Source organism: Micromys minutus, assembly GCF_963924665.1.
Source record: "Micromys minutus genome assembly, chromosome: 3".
NCBI classification, from domain to species: domain Eukaryota; kingdom Metazoa; phylum Chordata; class Mammalia; order Rodentia; family Muridae; genus Micromys; species Micromys minutus.
Window position 1 is genome coordinate 31,191,096 of NC_137972.1, and position 25,904 is coordinate 31,216,999.

The window sequence follows — 25,904 nt, forward strand, 5'->3', positions numbered from 1 at the left end:
ACTCCTCACGGCTCCCACCCGGCTGATTTCTCACACCTGCCATTCAAGACCTGGCTTTGTGGCCCACACTTCTTTCTCTGCTGCCCTTCTGCTCCCACAGAACCGATTCGCTGAAAGGATATTATACTCTTAGCACGAGATGCCTGCTTCATGACTGTACATTTTTGTTTGCTTGTTTAACTGTCTGCCACAGACCCTGGCTTCTGGCATAGCCGAAAGCTATAACCTGTTCACTGCGAAATTCTCAGCACCAACCTCAGTGCAGTGTGAAGAATGTGAACCTAAGTAACCATCTTTCCAATTGAATTAAACAGAGCTAGTCCTACACCCGCCTGCTGGGCAGACCAGTTTTTGTTTTTGTTTGTTTGTTTGTTTGTTTGTTTGTTTTTAAATTCATGGTGACACTGTTGCAAAAGCAGGATCTTCACTTTCCCTGCATTTTCTCCATAATTGGCTATTTGACCCCACTGGGTCCCTGCACAAAACCCTTCAAAGATGGACTAGAATGAAAGAGGTTGGTGTGTGGCCGGCCCTGAATTTGAACTCTGCTTTTACCACATGTTAATGGACATGCAGTGTGCTCAGTCTCTCCTGACTGTCACCTGCTGTAGGTGATGTTACTACCTATCCCCTCTTCTCTCTGTCTCTCTGTCTCTGACTCTCTGTCTCTGTCTCTCTCTCTGTCTCTCTCTGTCTCTCTGTCTCTGTCTCTCTGTCTTTCTGTCTCTCTGTGTGTGTGTGTCTGTGTCTGTGTGTGTCTGTGTCTGTGTGTGTGTGTGTGTGTATACATACTCATGCATACAGAAGTTCCACCACTCACACATGGAAGTCAGAGGACAACCTCCAGTGTAGGTTTGATAAAGGGTCCCTTGGTGTCCTCCAGTGTGGGACCCTCAAGCTCTTCTCCTGTTTCTGCCTCCCATCTCACCATAGGAGTTTGGGGATTACAGACTTGTGCCACCATGCCTGGCTTTCCATGGTTCTGGTGATCCAGGCTGAGGTTCTCAGACCTGCATGGGTTAAGCATTTTTCCAGCAGGGCCTTCTCCCCAGCCCCTTAGTAGGAGGTTGGTTGTTGTTTTAAGATTTAAAAAAACGAGTTTCATTTTATGTGTATAAGGGATTGCTTGCATGTGTGTGTGTGTGTGTGTGTGATATATATATATATATATATATATATATATATATATATGTCACGTGCATGCCTGGTACCTTTGGAGCTCAGTAGAGGGCATCAGATCTTCTGGAACTTGAGTGACAGATGGTTGTGAGCCACCATGTGGGTGCTGAGAACTTATCATTGAGCCACAGCTCTGACCATGGTATGTTGTCATTTGCTGTGTTGGGATGGAAGCCAGGGCTCTGTGCATGCTGGCAATCTCCCTAAGCACTGAGCCACACCACCCAGCCCTAAGCACTGAGCCACACCACCCAGCCCTAAGCACTGAGCCACACCACCCAGCCGTAGCAGTTCATAGTTGTTGTTTTTGTTTTTGTTTTAGAGCAGTATCCCGGTCCAACCTCAAACTTGCCAAAGCTTGCCCAGAACTCACCGCCCTCCTGCCTTAGCCGATCTTTGAGAGGCAGTGCAAGTTAGAGAAGAAAAGCACAGCTTCAAAGAGTCTCCTGAAGGCTTCTGCCATCTTGAGCAAGTTTCTCTCACTGTGTAAAGAACTCTATGATATCTTCTACCTCGGGATCCCGTTTTCTCCAGAAAAGGAATGGAAATTAGAGGGCCCTTGGTGAGACCATCCCTGAAGGGGCAAGGAATCTTCTCTGATCCTAAAATTGAACAAAAATGTGAGGGAATGCTTTTTCAATATGTTTCCTTTTATGGAGCATTTTATCTATTATCAGACTTGAAGGGATTTTTACCATGAAGAAGCCATCCATGGCCAGTTTCTAGAAATCACAATACGCTGGGCAAGCATATTTTAATATATATATTAAGTATAAATATATGTTATATATATATATATATATATATATATATATATATATATATATATCTTCAAATTCTTCTACAACTTGGTGCTAGAGGTAATAGCTGCACAATGTTGTGAATGAGGTAGTTCATGCCTTTATCCTAGCCCTTGGGAGACAGAGGCAGGTGGATTACTGTGAGTTCAAGGCCAGCCTGGTCTACATCACAAATTCCAGGACTGTTGCACAGTGAAAACCTGTCTGAAAAAAATCTTATGCTTCGAGGCCAGCCTGATTTACAGAGAGAGTTCCCGGACAGCCAGGGATACATAGAGAACCCCTATCTCAAAACATAAAAGAAAAAACTTAAATACACGGATTATTTAATTGATTAAATTAATTAAATGTTTTAATAACCATTCGAGGTTTGAGTGTTAAAACAGATTTGCAAAACTCTATATAGCAGGTTAAGTCCCAGGATGGACATGCAGTGTGCTCCTCCGCTGGCTAGAGGGCGCCACGGAGCCTCGGCCGCCCCGCTGGTCGCCAGCTGCCGCTCTGAAGCGCGCGTGCGTGGAGGGGCGGGGCCGGGCGGAAGCGCGGTCCGCACGACCGGGAATTGCGAGCGCAGGGTCCGTACGGCACCCTCGGCCCTACCGGCGGGCCAGCCTGCCCATGGCGCTGCAGGCGCTGCACAGCTCGGGCGTGGGCCTGCGCAGGATTCTGGCTCACTTTCCGGAGGACGTGAGTTTGGCCTTCGCCTATGGCTCCGCGGTGTATCGCCAGGCAGGACCTAATGCACACCAGGAGGTGAGTCCGGGGCTCCCTCTTCCCCGACCCAGTCCCAAGCCTGGCACCTGTTCACCCTCGCCGGTCCCCGTGTGCCTTCCATCCTTGCAGAGCCCCGGACACGCCATGGGCCAACAAGTAAAATGTTCATCCTACCAAAGTGTCCCTCAGTGTGAGCTGAATTTGGATTTTCTTGGTCAGGGTTGGCTGAAGGCTGACCTCGAACTCACAGTACTGGAATTAAAGGTTAGGCCAATATATATGTTTACATTTACTTAGTGGTTATGTAGCAAGCGCACATGCACCGCTGCGCACACTTGAAGGTCACAGGATGACTTGAGGGAGTTGTTTCTCTCCTTGCGCCACGTGGGTCACATGGTAGATTGAACTCAGTTTATCTGGTTTGGCAGCAAGTGCCACTAGATGCTGATCTGTCATCGGCCTGAGCTGATAGGATACGTGAGGGACGAATAGTCTATGTCAGGAGCGGTGATGAAGATGTGGTGGCATTGCAGAGACTTGGTAGGAAGGGGAAAACAAAGTAGCAGGTCCTACTGAAGTGCCTTCAGCCTTTGGAGTTTTCCAGAGCTTTTTAGAAATACAAAGACTGATTTTGTCTACATGGATTGATTTCATTGGCCTAGGACTTTAGCAGTGTGTAATATCCCAGGTGACTAATTCGAAACCAACTTTGGGAATTCCCATCCAAAGACAAGGAAAAAATACAGAATGAACTGGGTGTAAAGCCCAGACAGGTAGCTCATTTATTCAGCTCAACACATTGAACAAGATTCTAGTTGGGATCAAGCCTTGTTACTCCAGAGTTGACTGAGAACAGCAGTACAAGTCTCAGTTGGTCTGCAGAGATCACTGTACAGATTCCAGTAGGATATCCTGGGGCTAAGCTCCTAAAATTCACCTCCTAGTGTTTCTTGAATTTCTTCTGTATCCTACCTATTTTTTCTAACTTGGCCACATAATGGGAAAGTATGGATCATGAGAATATAAGAAATTGTGAGTTGTCCAGTTACTTCATATACATTATCATATTTATAGTTTTTTACAATCATTCATCACCCAGACATTGTGGTACCCACTTGTAAGCCCAGCCTTAGGGAGACAGAAATGAGTGAATCTCTGGAGCTTCCTGGCTTCCAGCATACTTAACAAGTTCCAGGTCAGTAAGAGACCCTGACTCAGAAAAACATACTGCATGGCAGATGAGAGCAACAGACTCTGACCTGCAAACATATAGACTCATACATCTGTACATACACATAACCGTGCCCTGTTCATGTTACCTCCAAATCTTAAATAATATCACACATAGTTTAAGATCTACCCGGGAAACCGTAGCATTCCTGAACCTCCTGATAGCTACCTTGGGGTTTGTCAGGGAAGTTCTCCTTGGAGCTGACCTAGGATTCTCCCCTAGAAAAGACCCTTCTTTTCTCTTTTTCATCTCTACATTCATGCCAATGAGTCTGGTGTATTCTCCCACAACCAGAGTGCCTGAGCTAATAATGCCATTTTATTTCCTCGTGTATAATAAGCTCTCCTCCCTCCATTCAGCTCCTCTGGAAAGTTCTTTAATGTGGAAAGTCACCCTGATCTCATTTAGTACTCCATGAGTAAGTTTTGTTACACCAGCATCAAACTGTGGGGCTCTGGAACACACCTGCCTCACCCCCCCCCCCCCCCCCCGTAGGGAACAGTTTCCACTCACCTGACAACCTTTTTCTGTGCTTCCTGCGTTACTTCTCCATGTTGCACCTCCCTCTTACATTCTTCAGAACTCATAAATGTCACATCCAAGGAAAATCCTTCCTCCTTATTCTCTTGATCTAATTTGTTCTGAGTGAAGTTGGTATGTTAAGCGTTCCTAGGTAGAGTCAACTTGAACATAATTTGCCTATCTTTAGCAGTGGGCTCTTGAGTTCTCTGAAACCTATCAGCTTTTTTTTTTCTTAATATTTTTTAAATACTCGTGTGTATGAGTATTTTACCTGTGTGAATGTATGTTGACCACATGTATGCCTAGCGCCCATAGAAATCAAAAGAAGGTATTTGCAAGCCAACATGTGTGTGCAGGGACACATCAAACCCAGGTCCTGTGCAAGAGTAGCCAGTGCTCTTAACCACTGAGCCACCTCTCCTTGGATCTCCTCAGGCTCTGCAGCTTCCCCCAGCCCTTCCTTTTCTTTCCAATATGACTAGAATAGGATACTTGCCTGGTGGGATCATTTTGGAGATCAACAAAGTCATTCTATGTCTAGCGATCAGACAAGGGCTGACACATAACACATGGTAAGTGAATGTGTGATGTCATTATTTGTATAGATGGAAGGCAAGTTCGAGTTGCTCTGTGACACCTGCTCAGGTTTTTAATGGCAGACAGCCATTTTATGGTCAGAAAATTCTAACCATAAAATGTAATACTGTAGCACTTTGGAACTTTCAGTTAGTTCTCCGGTGTTTTGTTAAGTGGTAGTGCTGAACTCTTTGTTCCTTCACTTTCCCAGAATCCCATGTTAGATTTGGTGTTCACAGTGGACGACCCTGTTGCCTGGCATGCAGTGAATCTGAAGAAGAATTGGAGCCACTACTCTCTCCTCAAACTCTTGGGGCCCAGAATCATCTCATCTGTCCAGAATAACTACGGTGCGGGAGTCTACTTCAACCCCCTGATCATGTGTGACGGGAAGGTAAGGGCCTTCCCACCTTGGCCTTACCTGAGGGCTTGTAAGTTGGCAGTAGAATCCCAGCAGAATATTATGTCCACATTCTCAGGAAACAGCCTTACCCCATCCAGCTTTTACTTGGAGCATGGCTGCCATGATTTGACTTTATCTTATCTTTGACCTTTGGCCAAGTAGTTCTCAGGTTTCAATCTGTTGGCCACACTGCTTTATTGGGTCCTGGGTAGGGATGCACATTTTGAGGGCTGCTGTCCGGGGAGTCTGGAGAAGTAGCAGGACCACTGAGGGCCAGGATAGAGCGTGATGTCATCTAAGAGGAGGAACAGGTACTATAGTAAAGAGGGTGTCAGGTGACTGAGAGCATGTGATGTCACATGATGGAATGGAAGTTTTGGTGTCTGTAGGTGGGTAGGATTTGAGAGTTGCATGTTAGAGGACAGGTAAGATATCTGGATCCTCCCAAAATAGATTGTCTTATTATGTCAGGAGCTCTACCTGTTTTACATAGCACGTCAGGCACTGGCGATGTAGCTTAGTGATTAGTGACCGAGTACTTACCTAGGTCCAGGATTTGATCCCAGAATGAAGAGGGATCAAATTAAATAAAACATCCTAGTTTCTCGGAGGGCAACTGGGGAGGTGGGAGATAGGGTCAGGGATGACCTGTGGGTTTGCCTGTGCCAACACTAATACCGATTGCTTAGGGCAGTCTAACCTTTACAGGTGTGTGAGTCTCCTGGGGATCGTGTTAAAATGCAGGTCCAGATTCAGTTGGTCTGGGATGGAACCTGAGATTCTGCATATTTGACAAGCCCCAGGTAATGACCCTACCGTTGGTCAAAGGTCCAGGCTGTAAAGAGCAGAGGCATGGTTGTCGGCCTGTGCAGTGGGACACCCATCACCTTAAAGGCACGCCTTAACTTTTCTTCTTTATTTTTACTGTGCTGGGGTTTTTTTGTTTTGTGTTTTGAGACAGGGTTTCTCTGTGTAGCCCTGGCTGTCTGAGAAATTGTACTGTAGACCAGGCTGGCCTCAAACTCAGAGATCCACCTGCCTCTGCCTCCAGAGTGCTGGGATTAAAAGTGTACACACCACACCCAGATATGCATTAGCTTTGCTGGTCCTTTGTGTACCTGCCTGCTGCTCTATACGGTAAAGGAAACCTCAGTTCAGAGAGGGGAAGTGACTTTGTAAGGCCACGCAGCACGTGACAGTTCCCTGAATTTCCAGTCCTGCAGTGTCCCTGGGGCCTCCTGGCTGCCACTTGTCCAAAGCAGCACAGGCTCATGCTTCCTTTGGTGTGTTCTCTCTTCATAATTAATAATCTGCCAAGCCTGTCTTTGATAAGTCATTTCCAATCATTACAAGTTCATGTAACCACGTTTGTGTGTGATTGTGTGCCACAGCATCTGTGCTCTCTAATTGAAATTTGATAGCTACTTTTAAAATATTTACAGTCTGAGAAGTCTACTTAGATATTTGTTAACACAATTAGTAAGCTGGGAGATCCAAGTTAGAATTTCATACAAATTATTTTGGTAATGGCCTTGTCTGGGGGTTTTCATGTTTGGATGTTAATTTGTAATTGTCATCATTTGGAAGACTAACAACACTGAAAGTCACTGTCAGGAAAAGGCCAGTGAAGCACTTTTTTTTTTTAAAGAATTACTTACTTGTTTTATGAATAATAATAGTATACTGTAGCTGTCTTCAGACACCCCAGACGAGAGCATCAAATCCCAATAGAGCCACCATGTGGTTTCTAGAAATTGAACTCAGGACCTCTAGAAGAGCAATCAGTACTCTTAACTGATTACCGCTGGACCATCTCTTCAGCCCCAGTGAAAATTTTAATGAAAGAAGAATTCTAATATTTTGTAATGCAAAGAATATTAGAAGACCAGGATGCAATTCTGGGGTATAGTTGTTAACCCCTTAGGGTTGTCTGTTATTTGAGACACTTTGTCATCCAGGCTGGCCCCAAACTACTCCTGGGTTCAAGCATTCCAGTATTCCACCAGGTTCTGGGATAGCAGGCCTGTGGGCATGCATTACTGTGCCCAGCTGCAGGAACTGTGGGCATGCATTACTGTGCCCAGCTGCAGGGACTAGGGGGCATGCATTACTGTGCCCAGCTGCAGGGACTAGGGGGCATGCATTACTGTGCCCAGCTGCAGGGACTAGGGGGCATACATTACTGTGCCCAGCTGCAGGGACTGGGGGCATGCATTACTGTGCCCAGCTGCAGGGATTAGGGGGCATGCATTACTGTGCCCAGCTGCAGGGACTAGGGGGCATGCATTACTGTGCCCAGCTGCAGGGACTGGGGGTATGCATTACTGTGCCCAGCTGCAGGGACTAGCTCACACTCTGCAGTGTCACCGTGACTTACCATTACTGTCATTGGACCTCAGTTTCTATTTAAGATTTATTCTCTGTCTCTCTGTATGTCTGTCTGTTTGTCTGTCTGTCTCTCTCTCTCTCTCTCTCTCTCTCTCTCTGTGTGTGTGTGTGTGTGTGTGTGTGTGTGTGTGTGCATTTCAGTCAGAAGACAACTGGTAGAATTCAGTTATCTCTTTCCATCTTATGGGTTCCAGGCTCACACTCAAAGTCATCAGGATTGGCTGCAAGCAGCTTTACCTACTGAATTCTTTCACTGGTCCCTGGTACTCAGATTCTTATTTCTCAAATGAGGAACATTACCTGAGTCATCACTTCTGAAACTGGGAGGATCTAGCATTGTGGATTTATACTAGATGGTGTCTAAGAGCCGCTCTGCCTTTAACAATCATACATATTTAAAGTACTGGTCATCTCACCTCTGATACCTTGGGAGCCAGGTCAGTCTTGGCACTAAATCTCTGGGCAGTTTTGATAGACATGTGGGTTTTCTTTTTGTTTGTTTGTTTGTTCTGTTTTCTTTGTTTGGGGAGGGGGGTTTTTGTTTTTCCAAGACCCAGTTTCTCTGTGTAGTTTTGGCTATCGTGGAACTCACTCTGTAGACCAGGCTGGCCTCGAACTCAGAGGTCTTCCTGCCTCTGCCTTCTGAGTGCTGGGACTAAAGGCGTGCACCAACAACACCTAGCAAGATGTGGGGTTTTGAGGGGTAGGTGTTTTAAGTTGCTTAGGAGTTCAGCATCCTACTCCTGGACAAGCCCTCGGCCACTCCCTTAGGGCTGCTTGTGGAAGCAGCAACCTGGTAGCTTGCCTTTTGTCATGTCCGTGTCTTCTCTTTCAGCTTATCAAATATGGGGTCATTAGCACTGGCACTCTGATTGAGGACCTTCTGAACTGGAATAACCTATATATCGCTGGGCGCCTCCAAAAGCCGGTGAGTCTGTGCCCTTCAGGGTGCCACAGTTGTCTGTGAACTTGACCTCACTTGATCTTTATGAGCTCATAAATATGGAATTCCAGGAAATAGAAATACAGGTAGATCATCTTACCCTCCGTGATGCTCATTATCCCCACTGTAAAGAGACTACCCTGTGATGTTGTGCCCTAACATGATGATATACATAACATGTGTACATACATCTTTATGCATGCAATATGCACACAAGACACATAGTGGCTTCTGTCCTGGCTCCTGTCAGAGGGTTCCTAAACCCTTGAAATTCCTGGATAGAACAAAGATACCATGGCTCTTACCTCTGAACCACACTGCCAAGCTGATGACGCTGGGTGAGCCTCTGCTTAGCTTCATGATAGGGCTGATTACCAAAGGAACCAGTCATGTGATGAGGGGGCTCTCCTGCCCAATTCCAGGAAGCAAAGGGGTGCTGGAGACTGAGTAACTCAGAAAAGGCTGGGAATTTATCAGTCACAGACAACAGAACAGCCATCTGGAGAGAGAATGTGGTTAAAAGCACTGGCTGCTCTTCTGGAAGACTTGAGTTCAGTTCCCAAACCCACATGGTTCCTCACAGACATTTGTAACTTCATTTCCAGGGAATCTGAAGCCATCTTCTGACCTCATGTACTGGGAATGCAAATGGTACACATACATATATTCCACTAAAACACTCACACGCATTAACATGGCCATAACTGTGTCTGTGGAGCAGTGTGACACACTCATGTGCCTCTTACACATGAGTGTGCATATTACACATGCATGTGTTTAGAGAAACACACAGTGGTGCTTTCCCTGTGTTCTGTAGTTTCTGCTTGAGCTGGAATGTGTGCGAACCCAGGGCCCAATGCAAGCTGGTTGACACTGTGTGGCTGAGTGTCACCACTGTTCCGGGATAGACAGTTTTAAATGTCCTAGGGCAGTAGGCACACAGAAACTGTTTCACGGATATTCACAAGAAATCATTTTTTGCTTCACAATCACATCATCTCAAGGTCCTATAACTAGCAAAACCCGACGTTGAGGAAATTACTACAAATAAAGGTTTTTTAGAAAACAAATTTTAGAAACCAAAAATACCCATTTTCTGTCCCAAGTTTTCTTCCTGTTTCTTGCTTTGCTTTTCCTTGAGACATGGTCCTATCATGTTCCCCAGAGTAGCAGGACTGCAGGTGTACAGCAGTGTCGTGTCCCGTGAGTGTGAACAGCGGGTGCTCTGCCCCTGGGAGATGTCTAGGATTTGGTTTCGGTGGTTTGGTTTTTTTGTTTTGTTTTTTTCTTGAGGCATGTCTGCTTTTGCAAACTCTGCAGCTCAGTAGGGCAGTTGTGGGAGTAAAACGAGACGCCTCAGGTCTGTCTTCTGCCACTAGCTCCCTCCGTGTGAACTTACACAGCTGGGTTTTGTCTCTCAATCTTAAATCTCCCACCTAGACAGTGGAGGTAAGAATCCTGCCCTGCCTGGAAATTAGAAGCAGGGTTGTTTGCTCGAAAAGGCTCAGCTTTTAGAACCCGGCATACCTAGTCTTCAGATGTCTGCTGGCCGCTCGCTGGCTAGGCCTCCCCCACCTCAGGCTAGTCCACCTGTGGACGAACATTCCCAAGTGTCTGATGTAGAGAAACTCAGAAGTGCTGTTTCCCTCTCAGTGTTCTTGGCTGGCTGTTACTTGTACATAAAAGGAAATTGAACCAAAATGTATGTGTACAAATGTGTCTTTACTATACTTTTGCCAGGAATACTTTAAAACTTTTTCAAGAGTTATTTTTTATTTTCTGTAAATGGGTGTTTTGCCTACATGCATGTCTGTGCACCACAAGTATGCAGTGCCCCTAGGGACCAGAAGATGTTGTCTGTTCCTTTGGAACTGGTGTTAGAGACCGTGTGGGTACTGGAAGAGCAGCCAGTGCCCTTAACTGCTGAGCCATCTCTCCAGCCCTTTAAAGTAAGCTTTTTTTCAGTAGCTTTTAGAAACCAAAAATACAATGGACTCACAAAGTAAACAATGGCTTCTGAGTTGTCTGTTATGCTAGAGGTTAAACCTAGAGCCCTAGAGCCTCCTTTGTGCTCAGCTCGTGTCCTGAGATTGGGGGCCACAACTGTCTGTTCTTCCCAAGGGGCTGACATCTGGTCTCCTTGGGCAGTATGCACATATGGTATGTGTTCCTAATGGATGTAAAACTTACTCATACACGTTAAAGATAAATAAGTATTTTGACGTAAATCACTGATGCTGGTATGTCAGTGCCCTCCCCTTCTCTGTCCTCCCCTCCCCACCCCTTCCCTCCCATCTCCTTGGCTCTCCTGTGGGAATAAATCTGCCTACCTCTTCCCATTAGAATCCACAGTCAAACTTTTTACCTGTAGGTGGCAGCAAACACTTTTGACACTTGAACAAAGGCGGCATCTTCTACAAGAAAAGTGAGCAGTGTCTTAAAAAAAGAATTCTGAACTATGTGAACTCCTCGCCTTTATGTTTTAAAAGACATTGTATCAGATCATGTTATCTAAAGCTTCCAGAGTGACTGGGGCTTGCAAATTGAAAGGGGATTTCTCACCCACTAGCAAGTGTTCAAAAGGAATATGAAGGATTTGAAAAGATGGGCATTTCTAGAGGGAGTTGACTGTAAATTAAACTTTTATTACCTGTGCTTGGCATGGTGGTGCATGCCTTTAACCCACTTCTCAGATGAGGGCAGGTGGATCTCTGAGTTCCAGGACAGCCAGGACTACATAGTAAGACCCTGTATCATAAAAAAGAAAAAATATAAATAAAACTTTTATATTATACTTTCCTGTCAGCTTCCTTTACAGTTGAGAAGATGCCTATTTTATTTCCTGGACAGCTTTCAGTTCTGAGTCCCTTGCGCTGTGGGTGTACCCATGCATAGTACAGGGCCTGGAACTCAGAAGGCTAACATTGAGCCATATCCCAAACCCTACAACAGGTTTTTTTCCAGAATCATGGAATTTGAAGTGTCTCATGGAGCTAGGCATGGAAGTACTCGCTTTTAATCCCAGTTCTGAGGATGCAGAGAAAGGTGGAACTCTGAATTTCAGGCTAGCCTGGTCTACCTAGCATTTAAACCAGCCAGGGTTAAAAAATGTGCACTGTCCCAAAAATTATAAAGTAATTATTTAGAAAATATCCACAGGCCATATGATGGGTCTGTGTAAAGCATAAAATTGAGTGGGTTTTTTGGTTTTGTTTTTAGTAAGTTTACCCTTAGGTGATTTTGCCATGTTGTAAATTTGTTGATTTACATTCTGAGGATAGAAAAACCCCAACAAACTAGGAATTGGGAGACTGGTTACAAGTTCTGGCTCTGCACGATTGTGAGCCAGCTTTTGGGCATCTCGCCTTTGAAATGCAAAGACTGGGCAGTTCATTTAATGACTCAGAAGGCAGCCAAGTTTCCTCTGTGCATGCTGAAGGAATAAAAATGGAGACCCCAACATCATCAGTTGTCCAAAGAGCCCTCAGTCCAGCAGGTAGACCAGTCTCCAGCCTTCGTGGTTTCAAACAGTGACAGCTTAGAGCAGTCCCTGCCCTGGTGTTAATGGCAGTGTCCAGGTGGGAGCCCAGTGTCACAGGGCTGCAGGCCTGGGTTCTTTGAGACTAAAAGCTCACTCTGCACTTCAAGTAGACTCTGCAGTCACCGCGTTTCCCTCCCCTAACTCTCCTTTTTCCTGACTGAAAGGTGCTCACAAATATCGCCTTTGAAAGACCCTTCCTCCCTGCAGGCAGGATTGCTAATGCCGTGTGTGCAGTCCAGGTCAGAGTGTTCCCAGTAGGTACAAACAGCTATTCACAAATGTGAGGACTTTCTCCTTTTCCCAGGCCTCTCTGGCGGGGTCCCAAACGCTTGCTGCTTTTCACTCTGAACAACAAATAGCCCTGCTACAGGGACGAGGTCCTAGTTCACCTTTCGCTGGAGAACCAGATCTGCACATTTTCCCCTTGAGTAAGGATGCTTTTATTTTCACTCGCTTAACCTCAAATAGCAAGCAGACTGCTCTCTGACAGCGCAAGCAGGGGCAGCCATCTCGGAGAACAAGTGGTGTTTTGTTAACCAGGAAAAGACGCCCAAGGTTACTCACTTCTTTGCGTGTTTGAGGTATTCACTTCCCAAAATAGCTTCTCTGTAAAAGCCACAGAAATGTCCACAAAGGAGATATGACGACACTATTAAGAAGGATCTGGTAGATGACAGTAAGAATGGGAATATGGATATTGTGAGGCATCATGGGGCAGATTGGGAGCCCACTAGACCTGGGCTGTTTTCTCTCAGGGATTTCATGTGGAATGCAAGGTTTGAGAGAGCTAGGGAAAATTCTGGTGAGGTGGCTCGGTGGGTAATGAACAAGTTTGACTTCTGGAACCTACATAGTGGAAGGGGGAGAATAGACTCCCTCAAGCTATCCTCTGATCTCCACATGTGAACATACACACACATTCACACATTAAAGGTAGGGAGTGATAATAGGAGTTATTTTAGAACGCTAAAATGGAGGCATGAGGGTGTGGCTAAAGGATAAGATGCCTGGATGTGGATCCATTCCTTAGCACTGAAGAAAAAAGGGGGGGGGTTGTTTTATCATCTGTCAAAATGAGAAGTACCTGACTAAATCCATGAGGAAAAGCCCAAACTCGTGGGACTTGGTTTCCTAGCATAGGCTTCACCTCTGTTTTGCTGAATCTTCAACTCTCAGCTTTAGGCTGCCCTACACTGTTTCCTTTTACTCCATGAATGCAGTGACACTAAACTCACCAAGTGTTGAAACACTTAATTATGGACTATTATGTTCTCATCGGGAGGGCGGAAGAGGTGTGTTGAGTCAAATGGCTTTGCCTCACCTGCGGTGTATGAGGCTTGAATGTTATAAATAGTTCCACTATTTATAAGAGGTAGCACGATCCTGTAACCTCAGCACTTAAGGGCCAGTGGGGTCATATCACCACAAGACCAGGGCTTTCCTGGGCTCCAAGACCATATTCTCAATATCAAAGAGTAGAGCATGGTGGCACCTGCCTTTATTTAGTCCTCAGGAGGCAGAGCAAGGAGGGTCTTTGAGTTTGAAGCCAGCCTGGTACATAGCAAGTTCCAGGCCAGTCAAAGTTACATGGTGAGACCCTGTCTTTAAGGTAGATTGTTTGGCTTATTTTCAGGGCTCTCCTGGGCCTGCCTAAGAAGACATGAAGAAAAACTGCCATTAATGCTAGGGAGGTAAAACCAGAGAAGGTTCTGGTCTGCAAAGGAACCCAGAGGCTCGAGACCGCCAACCAACGTGTGCAATTCCTGTTAAGACCATTTTCTTGCTCACTATTGTGCCTGTTGTCACAGAGTTAGAAAACAGCAGAGCTGGGGACTGGAAAGATCCTGTTAACCAGGCTTGAAAACTGTCTCAGAGCAGACTAGGTGCCGTGTGCCATCACGTGGAGTCAGGCAGTAGCTCCTGCTGCATTGGAAGGAAAAGGCTCTTTCATTAAGCAAGCACAGCGGCCTGTGGGCTTGATCACGCCTGTGTGGTGGCTCTTTGGATAGATTTGGATCTGGACTTGACTCCTGAGAACTCAGTGACTGGCCCCAGGCTCACACGGTTGATAAATGCCTCAGGCTTCACCCCAGACAGCTTCAAACCCCTTTGTCAGTGTTTCCTTTATTTTTATTTATGTGTATGTGTGAATGTTATAGAGCTGTGAGCCACCTGGTATAGTGCTAGAATTAAATCCTAAACCTCTGAACCATCTCTCTAGCCCCGTGATTGTACCTTTAGAGCTGGTTTTGTTTCTTGTTACTTGATCAAGCATAAATCTATGTAAGAGAACAATGAAGTAATAAAATGTTGAAGCGTAATTCTCCCAGACATTTGTGCCTTTCCAGAGCCTATGGTGAGTTTCCTCGTTTAAGAATATTGGGGGGTGGAGAGATGCGGTTAAGAGCTCTGGCTATTTATTCTTCCAGAGGACCTGAGCTCTATTCCCAGCAACCATTCGGGGCCTCACAACCACCTGTAACTCCAATTCCAGGGCATCAGACACCCTCTTCTGGTCTCTGCAGACACAGCATGCACATGTTACATGTGCTTACATGCAGAGAGGCAAACATATATAATATGAATTTTAAAAATAAGAATATTAATTTTGTTTCCCTTGAATTGTTTTCTTTTTTCCCCCTGTGTCACAATTTCTCTGACTTTGACATTCAGCAGGCGACTCTGGAGTCTTTCGTTAAGAATCATGATGGCGTCGTGTCACTGGGTTTATGGTTGATGGTAGACAGAAGGGATAGTCAGTGCTTGAGCCATGCCTGCTTCTGCAATGCCACTTCCTAACTGTCTGCTTTTGCCAGGTGAAGATTGTATCGCTGGGTGAGAACGTGGTTCTTAGAACTGCCTTGGATAGAAACCTGAAGAGCGCGGTGACCACCGCCTGCCTCATGCTGCCCGAAAGCTTCTCCGAAGAAGACCTATTCATAGAGATCGCTGGGCTCTCCTATTCAGGTTTGTAGGGCGCATCCCCCACCACCCCCAGGGAGACTTCCAGAGAGTATACAGTATCAGCCTCATACCCAGACAGCTGTTAGTGCATTTGGGGTGTGGCCCAGCACAAGTATTTCTAGCCAGTTAATGGATGGCTGGTCCTCCTCCAGGAATCCCAGTTTGTGTCTCCTTATGGCAGCAGTGGTCTCTGCCTCCAGTGACGTCTGCATGTGTGCAGCCTGTGTGCATGCCCTGCTGCTTCTCACACTGTCTCCGGCTTATTCACCACGTAGGACTCTCACCCTGCACGTCATGGAACCAGTGACAGGGTGGCAGGCCCTCAAAGTCCACTGCTTTCTGCACTTATACTGAAGGTTCTTCTTTCTCCTCCATTGATTTCTCTGTGTGCTTCTTGTCTAAATGCTCACTTTTCTTTTCGCTGTGTCCCTCCATGTTGGCGAAGCCCCAGTAAAGTCAAGAGGGTAACCTGAGAGGGCAGAGCCCTGTCTCACCTCAGCTGCATGGGGATATCACAGTTGTTGGTCATCTCAGTGTAGTGAGGTTCTCTCTGCAAGCCTCCCTTTACAGGGAAACCTAGAGCCCTTCCCGTATGCTCTGGTGCCGTCCCAGCACCATATGCACACACAGGTCTTATGGACATTAGAAAAGTTGTTTATAGCCAGCCAGCAGGTGGCTTGGTGTGTAAGGGTGTCTGTTAGTCTCTCTCTCTCTCTCTCTCTCTCTCTCTCTCTCTCTCTCTCTCTCTCTCTCTCTCACATACACACACACACTACATACATTTAAATGTAGTTAGTTTGCTTGTTTTTTAGTTTGAGGGCTAAGCATACAGGCAGAGCAACGGACTCACACCACACAAAGAAGGAAGGGCTTGAAAACGACTCATTAGATACCATTTCCCAGTGTTTAAGTCAGGAGCCCAGAGTGCACAGCAGCGTGTGCTTACTCCCCGAAGCCCAGTGCAGATAAGGTTTGGTGGAAACGTACGGCTGTGAGGGCCTGGGGGTGTGGGGGGTCTCCAGTCTATCTAAAACTCGTTCATCACTGCACAGCTGTAATTGCCACTGCAGAGAGAGGAAATGGGCTCAGCTCCCCCCGGCTGCCTCTCACCGTGTCTGGCAGCATCCTGCCTCCATGAGGACACAGAGGCCGAGTAGTCTGCACACCACACGAATGGGCCTGAGAGCACCAAGTGGGAAAGAGCCTCTTATTAGCCCAATTTTCCCTCCAAACTGTGAGATGGAAAAAAAAAGGGCCCAAGTCCTGTGTGCCTGGCTGATTGTGGCTAATGCAAGACTTCTGTCTGTGGCCCAGAGCTCTGCAGTCACTCCACTGTCCCACAATGAATGCTACCATCATGCTATGTGGATCTATCTACAATGGAGTACTTATCATTAAATGGGAACCTTGGGGTTTATCAGTTTATATAACAGTCTTCACCTGTTTGTGGACTCTTTTCCTCCTCTTTTTTTTTCTTCCTCCTTTTTTTTTTTTTTTTTTTTTTTTTTGCTTCTGGGAATAGAGCCCAGGGCCTCCTGCCTTCAGAACACATACTCTAACACTGAGCTCCAGGTCCTCACCTTTTAGAAATATATTTGTTTGGAGACCATGTCTCCTATAACATCAGCTAGCCTTGAACTTGCTCTGTAGTGGAGCTCTGGGCATGAGGCTGGTGCCTTTAACTTCGTCACCGCCCGCCTCTACCTCCTAGGATTATAGGCAGGCATCGCCGTTCCTGACCCTCATTTCCTTAAGTGAACATTCGAACTTTCCCGACCCTGTGGCTGGTTTTTCTTCTGGAGCTCAGGGGAGGAGGGAAGATCCATCTGTACAGTGAGACCTCACCGTGATCTGCCTTAGGCAGTGTGTTGAAGGGCTGTGTTTCCTCCTGTACTTTCCGGGGCTTCTGAGAACCCCAAGTCCTTGAACCGCTCAGTTCCTATATCCCTTTGGCAAATACCCAAATCTCCCAAGTTTTCAGAATGTTCTAGCATTTAAATTGCCCCATTTAAAAGTCTTCCAAGTTGAAAGCTGTGAAGTTTAATGTTTTTTCTTGGGGGTGGGAGGGACGGCACACTGGTTGGACAGGTTCCTGCCAGTACTTACTGGCAAAGGCAAGCTCAGCCAGTATTAGCAGGAATAGCATACGCCTGTACAGTTGATGAGGCACAGAGGACCATTTTGCTGGCTGCATTCACACAAATGGGAATCGAGGAAGGAATAAGTTGAGGGGAGAACCACCAAAGCCCTTAAGTAGTTCTGAGAAGTAACAGCAGAGAGACTTCAGTGAATGACAGATCACCTTAAGCTTTCTCATGTAGGCTCGCAGCATTAAGATGACTAGTTTCCAGCAAGGATTCTGGTGTAGCATTCATTGGGCCATTCTGCATCCCTGCCTTAAAAAGCTGGAGATAAAATTCTGCTGTACAGGGTCAGAGATGGCTCAGATCCTCCTCCTTCTGTAAAGGACCTGAGTTCAATTCCCAGAACACATAAATGCCTATAATTCCAATACCCTCTTCTTGATGCCAAAGGCACCTACCTTTATGCATGCACACACACAATTAAATCTTTATGAAAGAAAAATACCAGCATATGAAACAGACAAAGGACAGGGAGATCAGCTGGTGTGCCTACAGCCTGTGCCTTATGGCAGGAGAAAAAGGCATTTATTATTGTACAACAGGAATAACCCCCAGTAATTATAGATGTGATAACTGATCTAACAGTGACTTTTCACTTGGGCATTGTGTTGTTGCCCCATTCTACAGATGGGAGAACTGAGGCTCACAGAGATTACCAATCCAACACACCTCATCTAGTAGCTGGTAGCCTTTCTGTGGATGCTTAACCCTTTCAAAGCCCCCCTCCACTTTATTTGTAAAACAGAATTGTGTGTGTGTGTGTGTGTGTGTGTGTGTATTGTAAAGACAATTCCAATGAGATGACACAGAGCTATACTGGCTATCTCATTGATAGCTGATACTCAAAAAAATGACTGCTATTATTTTTATGAGCAATACAGACTTCCTCAAGCTGGGGCACTGTTGTGCACTCTACCAACCAGTGATTGACACTTAGGTTAGCTCTCTATCGTTTTTATTGATGAGCCCTACAAGTCCATCTGTGTAAAGCACTGTATGTACTGTTGGAAAGAGCAGAGGGGCCTTGGGTATATTTCCAGGCTGGAGTTCAGCTGTCGCTCATAAGTCCTACACACATGCTGACAGAAAACCTTGGGCACAATTAGGTAAGCATTAGATCATGGGTTGATGGGCCTTATATTCTTAGCTCCTTAGGTCTAATGGATGAAGTCTCTCTGGTGCTTATGTGAAAGAGAATGGGCTGCCTTTAATGCCAGAGCTCAGGGGAGACCCACAAGATTCTGTTGAGAGCTCATTTTCCGGGCCTGGGTGAAGTCATGGGTGCCGTAGACTAGCGCACAGGAGCCTGGCCTGGGCTGCACACAGCAGCTTGTGGGCCCCTGGGCTGAGTCTTTAGTCTTGAGATTACAAACTGTGGGTCTCGGCTCTTTTTCTGTGCTCGGGCCCACAGATGCTGAGTGCTGAGCTAAAAGTGGGCCCAGGATCTGATCCTCCAGGGAAGGTGTAGCCATGGGTGCCCCTGGGATACAGCCTCAGACCACCCCCACCACCCCACCACCCCGCAGCCCTCACACCTTCCCCAGCTTTTGTTCAGTTTCACTTTGTTTTCTGGTCAGACATAGTTATGTGCCTACTTCTTTGATTTCTCTAAAGGTAAACCACTAGTAGGATTTTGTGTCACGTGTGCATGTCCAGCACACTCTGCAGATGCTGGGCTCTTCTGTGCTTACCAGTCATACCTGACACCTGCACCTTAGGTGCTCAGTCAGCATCTGAGGGTGAGCAAAAGGCTAGTTTTTCTTTTTTCTTTTTTTCTTTTGGTCCTGGTCTGAACCGTATGGCCAGAACTCGGGGTTTCCAAGACAAATTTTCCCTCCGTGGCTTATCCTGATGGCTTTCTCCATAGAACAGCCGAGAGTTAAAACCATCAGCAGAGATAGAAAATACAAAGTAGTAGTGTCTCTCGGTGCCTGTTTGATTGCAGAGGGGTTTCTGAAGGTAAGAAACTTAACCATCAGCTGTGACCGCTGCACCCGTTTGATTCATTCTGTTCTGAAGAGAAGAGTAACAGTTCCTTCCTTCCCTGCAGTGGGAGAATTCAGCTCAAGAGGTGGCTGTCACCTGAGGGCCCACAAGTTGCCAGAAGTCCAGAGCCAAACCAGCCCAGTCCTTGTTCTCAGAGAAGAGAGTGTTTCCTGAGGTCTTTAAGCTCAGCCATCACTTTGTGGGAGGTTTTGGGTTAGCTTGCATCTACAGTTGGTCTGTTAGAAAGTTACTGCCTCAGCAGGGGATTACAATAATTTTTTTTACTGCCTCATACATAAAAACTTGAGATTACAGGACCTACAGAGAGGGCAGAAAAGATACAAGCTGGCCTTACACTTCAGTGCTGAGCTGCTCCCTCGGCCTAATGAGCAGATTTCTTTCCTTCTTTCTTTTTCTTTCACTTTTTTTTTTTTAATTTTGTAATTATATTTATGTACAGAAAACTTAAGTGTACATTTAACCCAGTTTAGTGGCGAGTTCTTTAGCCTTTGCCTTTTCTAGCTTGGCAATGCGAGCCACAGACTTAGGACCCAGAATGTTGCCTCCCCAGTGCTGGCGGATCTCGTCATATCTGTCATTATAATTGGTCCTAATAGCTTCTACCAGTTTAGCCAGAGCACCCTTGTCTTCTGAGTTAACCTGTGTGAAGGCAACAGTGGTGCATGTCTTCCTGTGGACCAGGCGCCCCAGCCTGGCCTTTCCCTTGATGATGCAGTAGGGCACCCCCATCTTTCGACATAGGGCAGGCAGGAAAACCACCGGCTCAATGGGGTCTACGTCATGGGCAATCACCACCAGCTGAGCCTTCTTGTTCTCCACCGAGGTGGTGACTGTACTGACTGCTCGGAGGACAGGTGGTCTCTTAGTTGGGACGTCCCCTTTGCCAGCAGCTTTCTTCTCAGCACGGGCCAGTAGCCTTTGCTTCTTCTCTTGCTTTGTCTCTGGCCTGTACTTGTGGGCAAGCTTAAGCAGCTGGGTAGCTGTTTGCCTGTCCAGGGCCTGGGTGAACTGGTTAATGGCAGGAGGTACTTTGAGCCGCTTATAGAGGATGGCCCTTTGCCTCTGCAGCCTGATGTAGCGTGGCCATTTGACAAAGCGTGTTAGATCTCTTTTGGGCTGGATGTCCTGCCCAATGCCGAAGTTCTTGGGCCTTTTCTCAAACAAACGATTGACCACCTTTTTGGCCTCTTGCTTCTTGATGACGGCGGGGGCCGGGGCCACCTTCTTCCCCTTGGCCTTCTTCCCTTTGGGCATCTTGCTCGGCTGGAGGAGAGAGCTTCTTTCACTTTTTTTATTACTGTTATTTAGGGGGGGTGTTGTTCTTGTTGTTTACGTTTCTAATGTTACAAGTGGCATGCTAACTTGCACCCCGGGAAATCCCAGGCAGGTGACCCAGTCTCTGCGTGCACTCCATGGGGATTGAGTATTCTCTTCCTGAGACGGTGCACTACAGAAAGGCAGTTTTCAGTCTCTCGTCACATTCGAGACTACATACACCCCGATACAGCCTGGGAGCAATCATGCCATACACGTTCTATGGCACACAGCTTTGCAATTCTCCCCACAACAAGCCAGCAGTTTGCTCAAGGAAACCCCAGTAGGCCATTCATAGCCTTAGAGACATCTTCTAATATAGTTACCCGTAGTATGCTCCTTACCCCCACAAGTGACCTCTGAGTGACGGGCTCTCTCACCATTCTGCTCCTCGGCAGCTGTGGTGTCTGTCCATCCATCTGTGCCCACTGAGGCCTTCAGCACATCGCTCTCGGGCCACTTCACCCGGGAGCTCTAGCTGCTCTTTTCTGGCAGCACCAGGATGTAACCCCAGGGCCTGTGCCAGCAGGAAAGGCTCCACCCCTGCAGCACATATCCTCCCTGCCCCCAGCAGCCTCCTGACTCCAGCACGGCATTTTACCGGTCTTCCCTCTAGGTTTGGCTCACCATCCTCAGGGATAGAGGAGTCACCTGTCATCTGCAGCAAAAGTTGCTGCAGTGGGTTTGGTGGTCTGCGCTTAGAACCCAGCAGATCGGGAGTTGAAAGACAGCTTGGGCTGCATAGCAAGTTCTAGGCCAGTCTAGGCTTATATGAGGCCCTTGATCAAAAAGTCAAAGGTTCTCAAAATAGAAGTTGCTCTGGAAATAAATGATTTTTTTAATCCAGTTTGTCCTGTAGCAAGAGTTGTATCCTTCATTTCTCTCCACTTGAATTTTTAAAGGTTTATTTTATGTGAATAAGTGTTTTGCCTGTGTGTCTTCACATCATGTGCATGCAATGCCTTCAGAGGCCAGAAGGTGGCGTCGGAGTTACAGATGGCTGGTTGTGAACCACCACAGAGTGCTGGGAACCTAAAGTATCAATCAACCACTGGCCACAGGCACGGTTTTCATGTTTATCAGTGCAGAGGTTACCATACTAGAAAACCAATAAAACCCTGATGGTCAGGCCAGTACCTTATGTGAAGAGATCACTGAACTATAGCCAGCACACAGGGCTTTTCCCCAACTCTTGAATTCCTCATATACCACAATGGCCATTTTAAAGCAGAAAAGCCGTACTGTGTTGAGGGATCCTGCCGAGCTGCACCCGTGAGCAGGGTGGGAGTTCTTTGAAGGAGACTGACTTCTCTGGTTATATTAACTTAGGTGACTTCCGCATGGTGGTTGGCGAGGATAAAGCAAAAGTGTTGAACATCGTGAAGCCCAACGTAGGCCATTTCCGAGAGCTCTACGAGAGTATATTACAGAAGGACCCCCAGGTGGTGTATAAGATGCAGCAAGGCCAGCTTGAGGTGAGCGGTGCACGGGCCCTTGTTCTATTACCAAAGGAAGAGCCGGTATTTGTTTATGTTTTCTGAAGTGGGAGTAATTGAACCTGTTCCTCACACATACGAGACCAGATCCTACCCCTCAGCTACATCTGGTCCTCTCGGTACTTCTTATTTTGAGACAGAGCCTTTGTAAGTTGCCTGGGATGGTTGTGAACTTATTCCAATGCCCTAGAAGCCTTGAACCTGGGCAGTCTTCCTGTCTCAGCCCTCCAGGACGCTGAAGTCGGGCCACTGCTAGAGGCAGGTGGCAAGAGGGTCTTTGTTTACTGTTACTAACTTTTACGGAGAGTAGCAAGCTCCAAGGCTGTTTTCATGCATGTGGGTCCTTATACTTTGTTCTTTTTCACACCCGGACCCTGAGTGCCCTGCCCGCCTCTGACCACTTCCCTTTTGTCCACTAGTCAGTCACCCTCTGCTTCTTGTCATGGGCATTCTGTCACCTGTCCCCTTCCTTTTTCTTTAAGATGCTGTTGAGTATCTGTGCCACATTTGCTTTTTGCTTTTGTTGTTTTAGATGGTCAGTGGCAGCCCAGGCTGTTCTTCAAGTCCCAATGTAGCCAAGGATGACCCTGAGTTCTCTGGAGCTCTGGAATTGAGGCTTGCGCCACCATACCCTGCTTATATAGGGATGGAGCTCAAACCTGGGGCTTTTGCATGCTGGGCCTACAGTCCAACCCTGTACCACACTTTCTTCATCCACTCATATGGTGGTGAACAAAGCTAGTGTGTTCCCTGGCTGTTGTGAATAGTTCAGCAGGAAGACAGCTGCGGAGGTTCCTGTGGTGCGTTAACTTAGGCTCCTTCAGGTGGCACCCAGGAGTTAAGGCAATGCCAGGTCTTTTGAGAACTTCCTTTCAGTTCATTAGACCCCATATTGCTCAACAGGTGACATTAATGCTATTGAACTGACTGGGCTGGTGTGCTGGCTCAGTGGGTAAAGACATCTGCCGAACCTGACAACCAAAGTTTAAGCCCCAGGATCCCGTGTGGTGGAAAGAGAGAACTGACTCCACAAGTTGTCTCTGGCCTCCGAATACCCATCATGGTATGTGCACCCAGACCCATAAATAACTAAATGTAATTTAAAAATAAACAAGTAAGCAAAACATTCTGCGTTTGATCTCATAGACAAACATGCATACGGAATACCCAGGTTTCCTTCTACTGTCTCATCACAGGGCTGTAAACATGACCCCATCCCTGAGGCAAACCCCAAGGTTTAACTGTTGTTTTTATTGTTTGTCCATTTGGTTTTGGTTTTTGTTTTTTTGGGTTTTTTTTTTTTTTTTTTTTTTTTTTGGTTTTATTTTTAAGACAAGGTTTCTCTGTGTAGCCCTGGCTATCCTGGAACTCACTCTGTAGACCAGGCTGGCCTCAGACTCTGAGATCTGCCTGCCTCTGTTTCCCAAATGCTGGGATTTAAAGGAAGCTGGCTGACTGTTGTTGATGCTGAGCTGATTTTGACTCTCCTTCCCAGCAGGATTGAGTAACAGTCCTTTGCTCCCCAGGTCTTTGGCCCCAGATAGAGCTGTGACTCCACTGAGATCCACCACAGCTAGTGCTGCAGACACCTCAGGATTTCAGCTCGGTGGGGTTTGCAGAGCTGTGCTGTAACCCACTAAGATTCGTTTCCATCTTGGCCAGACTTCCTGGGGACATGACTAGGGCCATCAGCACTTTTCTTTGCTGTGGCTCTCTAGAGAGTTGGCACGGTTAGGGGTTTGGAGGTGGGTAGGAGAGAGACCAGTCTATTAGTTCTGGGATCTGTGGAGCGGTGTCCAGTATATAGGACAGGCTAGAGACTGGAGACCCAGGAAAGAGGTGGTGCTGCAGCCTTGAGCCAAGAGGCAGATTACCTTCCTTAAGGGACCTTGGCCTTTCTCTTGTATTTCAGCTGGTTCAGGAGCCGTATCTACTGTGATGGGGGTAATTATATTCACCTGACCAAAATGTTAATTACATCTTTAAACTTACCAAGTGTCTGAGCACTGCAGATTAATCGAGGTACACAGAATGGCCACCACACCCCTACATCTTCTCAGTACAGAGACAGCACTAACTTCTCCCTCCTAGAATGTGGTTTTACTTTTTCCTACTGCTTTGGCCAGTGGGAGAGAGAGCTCAAAGCTCCCGTTTACTCTTCTACGGTGGCAGCTCTAACATGCCTCCGGAGTTTGCTCACTGAAACACTTCTATTGCCAGTCTTCAGGTGAGGCATGTCTGCCCCCAAGGGCCCCATCTGGCTCTGTGAAAGTGCTGTGTGTAACAAGGGCTAGAGGGCCCTTCAGAGTTCTCTCAGCTTAGGGCAGGAGGCTGGCTCTGCATCTCCTGATTAGTGGATACAAGCAGCTAGCTGTTCATGCCTGAGAGCAGCTCTCAGGGCACACTGAACCAGACTATCCGAACAGCAAGTAGGATGAATACCTTCATCTTGAGACTGTTCTTGTTTGTTATTGTTTGGAGACAGGGTCTTGCTATGTAGCCCTGGCTGACCTGGAACTTACTGTATAGACTAGGATGGTCTCACATGACTTTGTGAAGTTGGTTCTCTCCTATCTGACATGGGTCCTGGGAGTGGAACTCAGGTCGCCAGGCTGCTGAGCCATCTTGCCTGCCCTGAAGCTGTTCTTTGTTTACTCTGGTTGAAAAATACTGTGAGCAAGCTGCTGAGGGGGCCATTGTTGCTTCTGATGGAGCAGGCAGCTGCACTCACAAAGAGCTTCCATGTTTTTATATCTTTAATTCTGTGAAGCAAAATGCACTGTATTAGGGAACTAGTCTCTCAGCGGTGGGGTTAACTTTTGAATGAGTGGTCTCCAGGCGATACATAGTTTTATTTGTATCTTTGTCCTTGAACAACCTAAACAGAACCTGCATAGTTCAGTCATATGTAACAAGTGATAATAGCTAAGTTATGTTGATCAGTTACTAATTCACTCACCTGGGTTCTGGAGGACTTGGAGTAAGACTGGCCTTTGTCATCAGTGTGTCCCTAAGTCATTTGTGAGGTGCAGCATTGCATAGAAGAGGCCTCTAGAGCAGGGGTACAAATTCAGATCGAGTTGTGTAATTCCTCATCACACACATTCAGAGTGGCAAGGGAACCTGAGTTTCTGGGTTGGATCTGGGCTTCTCGATGCAGCCCCACCTCCGTTAGCTGCTGGCTTGTGACAAGTAAGACATTGTAAACTGCAAGTCAGAAACTGACCCACCAAAAGGGTTTCTCTTAGAGCCGGTGAGGTGGCTCAGTGGTTAGGAGCTATTCTTACAGAAGACATGGATTCAGTTTCCAGAATCCACATGGTGGCTCAAAACTGTCTGTAACTCTAATTCCAGGAGATCTGACACCCAAATCCGGGCTCTAGGCACACATGGTGCACATACATGCATTCATTCAAAACACCAATGCATAAAATAATGTTTAAAAAATGTTTAAGAGGCTTCTTTTCTTGTGTAGAAATAGAATATTTGTAGAATCAAAGCTGTCCTTTTTGAAGAGACCTATAATCCTGACCATGTAATACTCAAGTTTCTTATGCCACCTGGGGCAGGTATGGTGCTTGCGTCAGAGGAAGGAAAACCTTATTTAATTACAAATGTATGCATAGGGGTCCTGCATAATATGAGACTTGTTGTGTGGTTTTTAAATAGGAACCATGTGTCC

At 46.6% G+C, this 25,904-nt stretch overlaps 2 protein-coding genes across 5 annotated transcripts in view; one reads left to right on the top strand and one right to left on the bottom strand.

Annotated features, from left to right (window-relative positions):
* Positions 1 to 2,518: 2,518 nt before the first annotated feature.
* The window catches only part of TAMM41 (TAM41 mitochondrial translocator assembly and maintenance homolog), a 33,124-nt gene continuing 9,738 nt past the window's right edge, over positions 2,519 to 25,904 (top strand). Inside the window, exons 1-6 of one of the 4 annotated variants that reach the window (XR_013974958.1) lie at positions 2,519 to 2,732; positions 5,234 to 5,416; positions 8,649 to 8,741; positions 15,114 to 15,264; positions 22,056 to 22,201; positions 23,126 to 23,285. Coding sequence is in view for 3 of the 4 variants with exons in the window: in XM_080913784.1 (XP_080769910.1) it covers positions 2,598 to 2,732; positions 5,234 to 5,416; positions 8,649 to 8,741; positions 15,114 to 15,264; positions 22,056 to 22,201 (708 nt within the window). In the remaining variant the exon portion in view is untranslated. The remainder of the gene's footprint in view (positions 2,733 to 5,233; positions 5,417 to 8,648; positions 8,742 to 15,113; positions 15,265 to 22,055; positions 22,202 to 23,125; positions 23,286 to 25,904) is intronic. The other 3 variants (XM_080913784.1, XM_080913785.1, XM_080913786.1) reach the window with 3 other exon arrangements.
* Positions 19,869 to 20,669, bottom strand: LOC308418807 (large ribosomal subunit protein eL8-like; the record flags this gene model as incomplete). The annotated part of the gene is made up of 1 exon (XM_080914340.1): positions 19,869 to 20,669. The coding sequence occupies exon 1, from the start codon at positions 20,664 to 20,666 to the stop codon at positions 19,869 to 19,871; it is 798 nt and encodes a 265-aa protein (XP_080770466.1). The 5' UTR covers positions 20,667 to 20,669.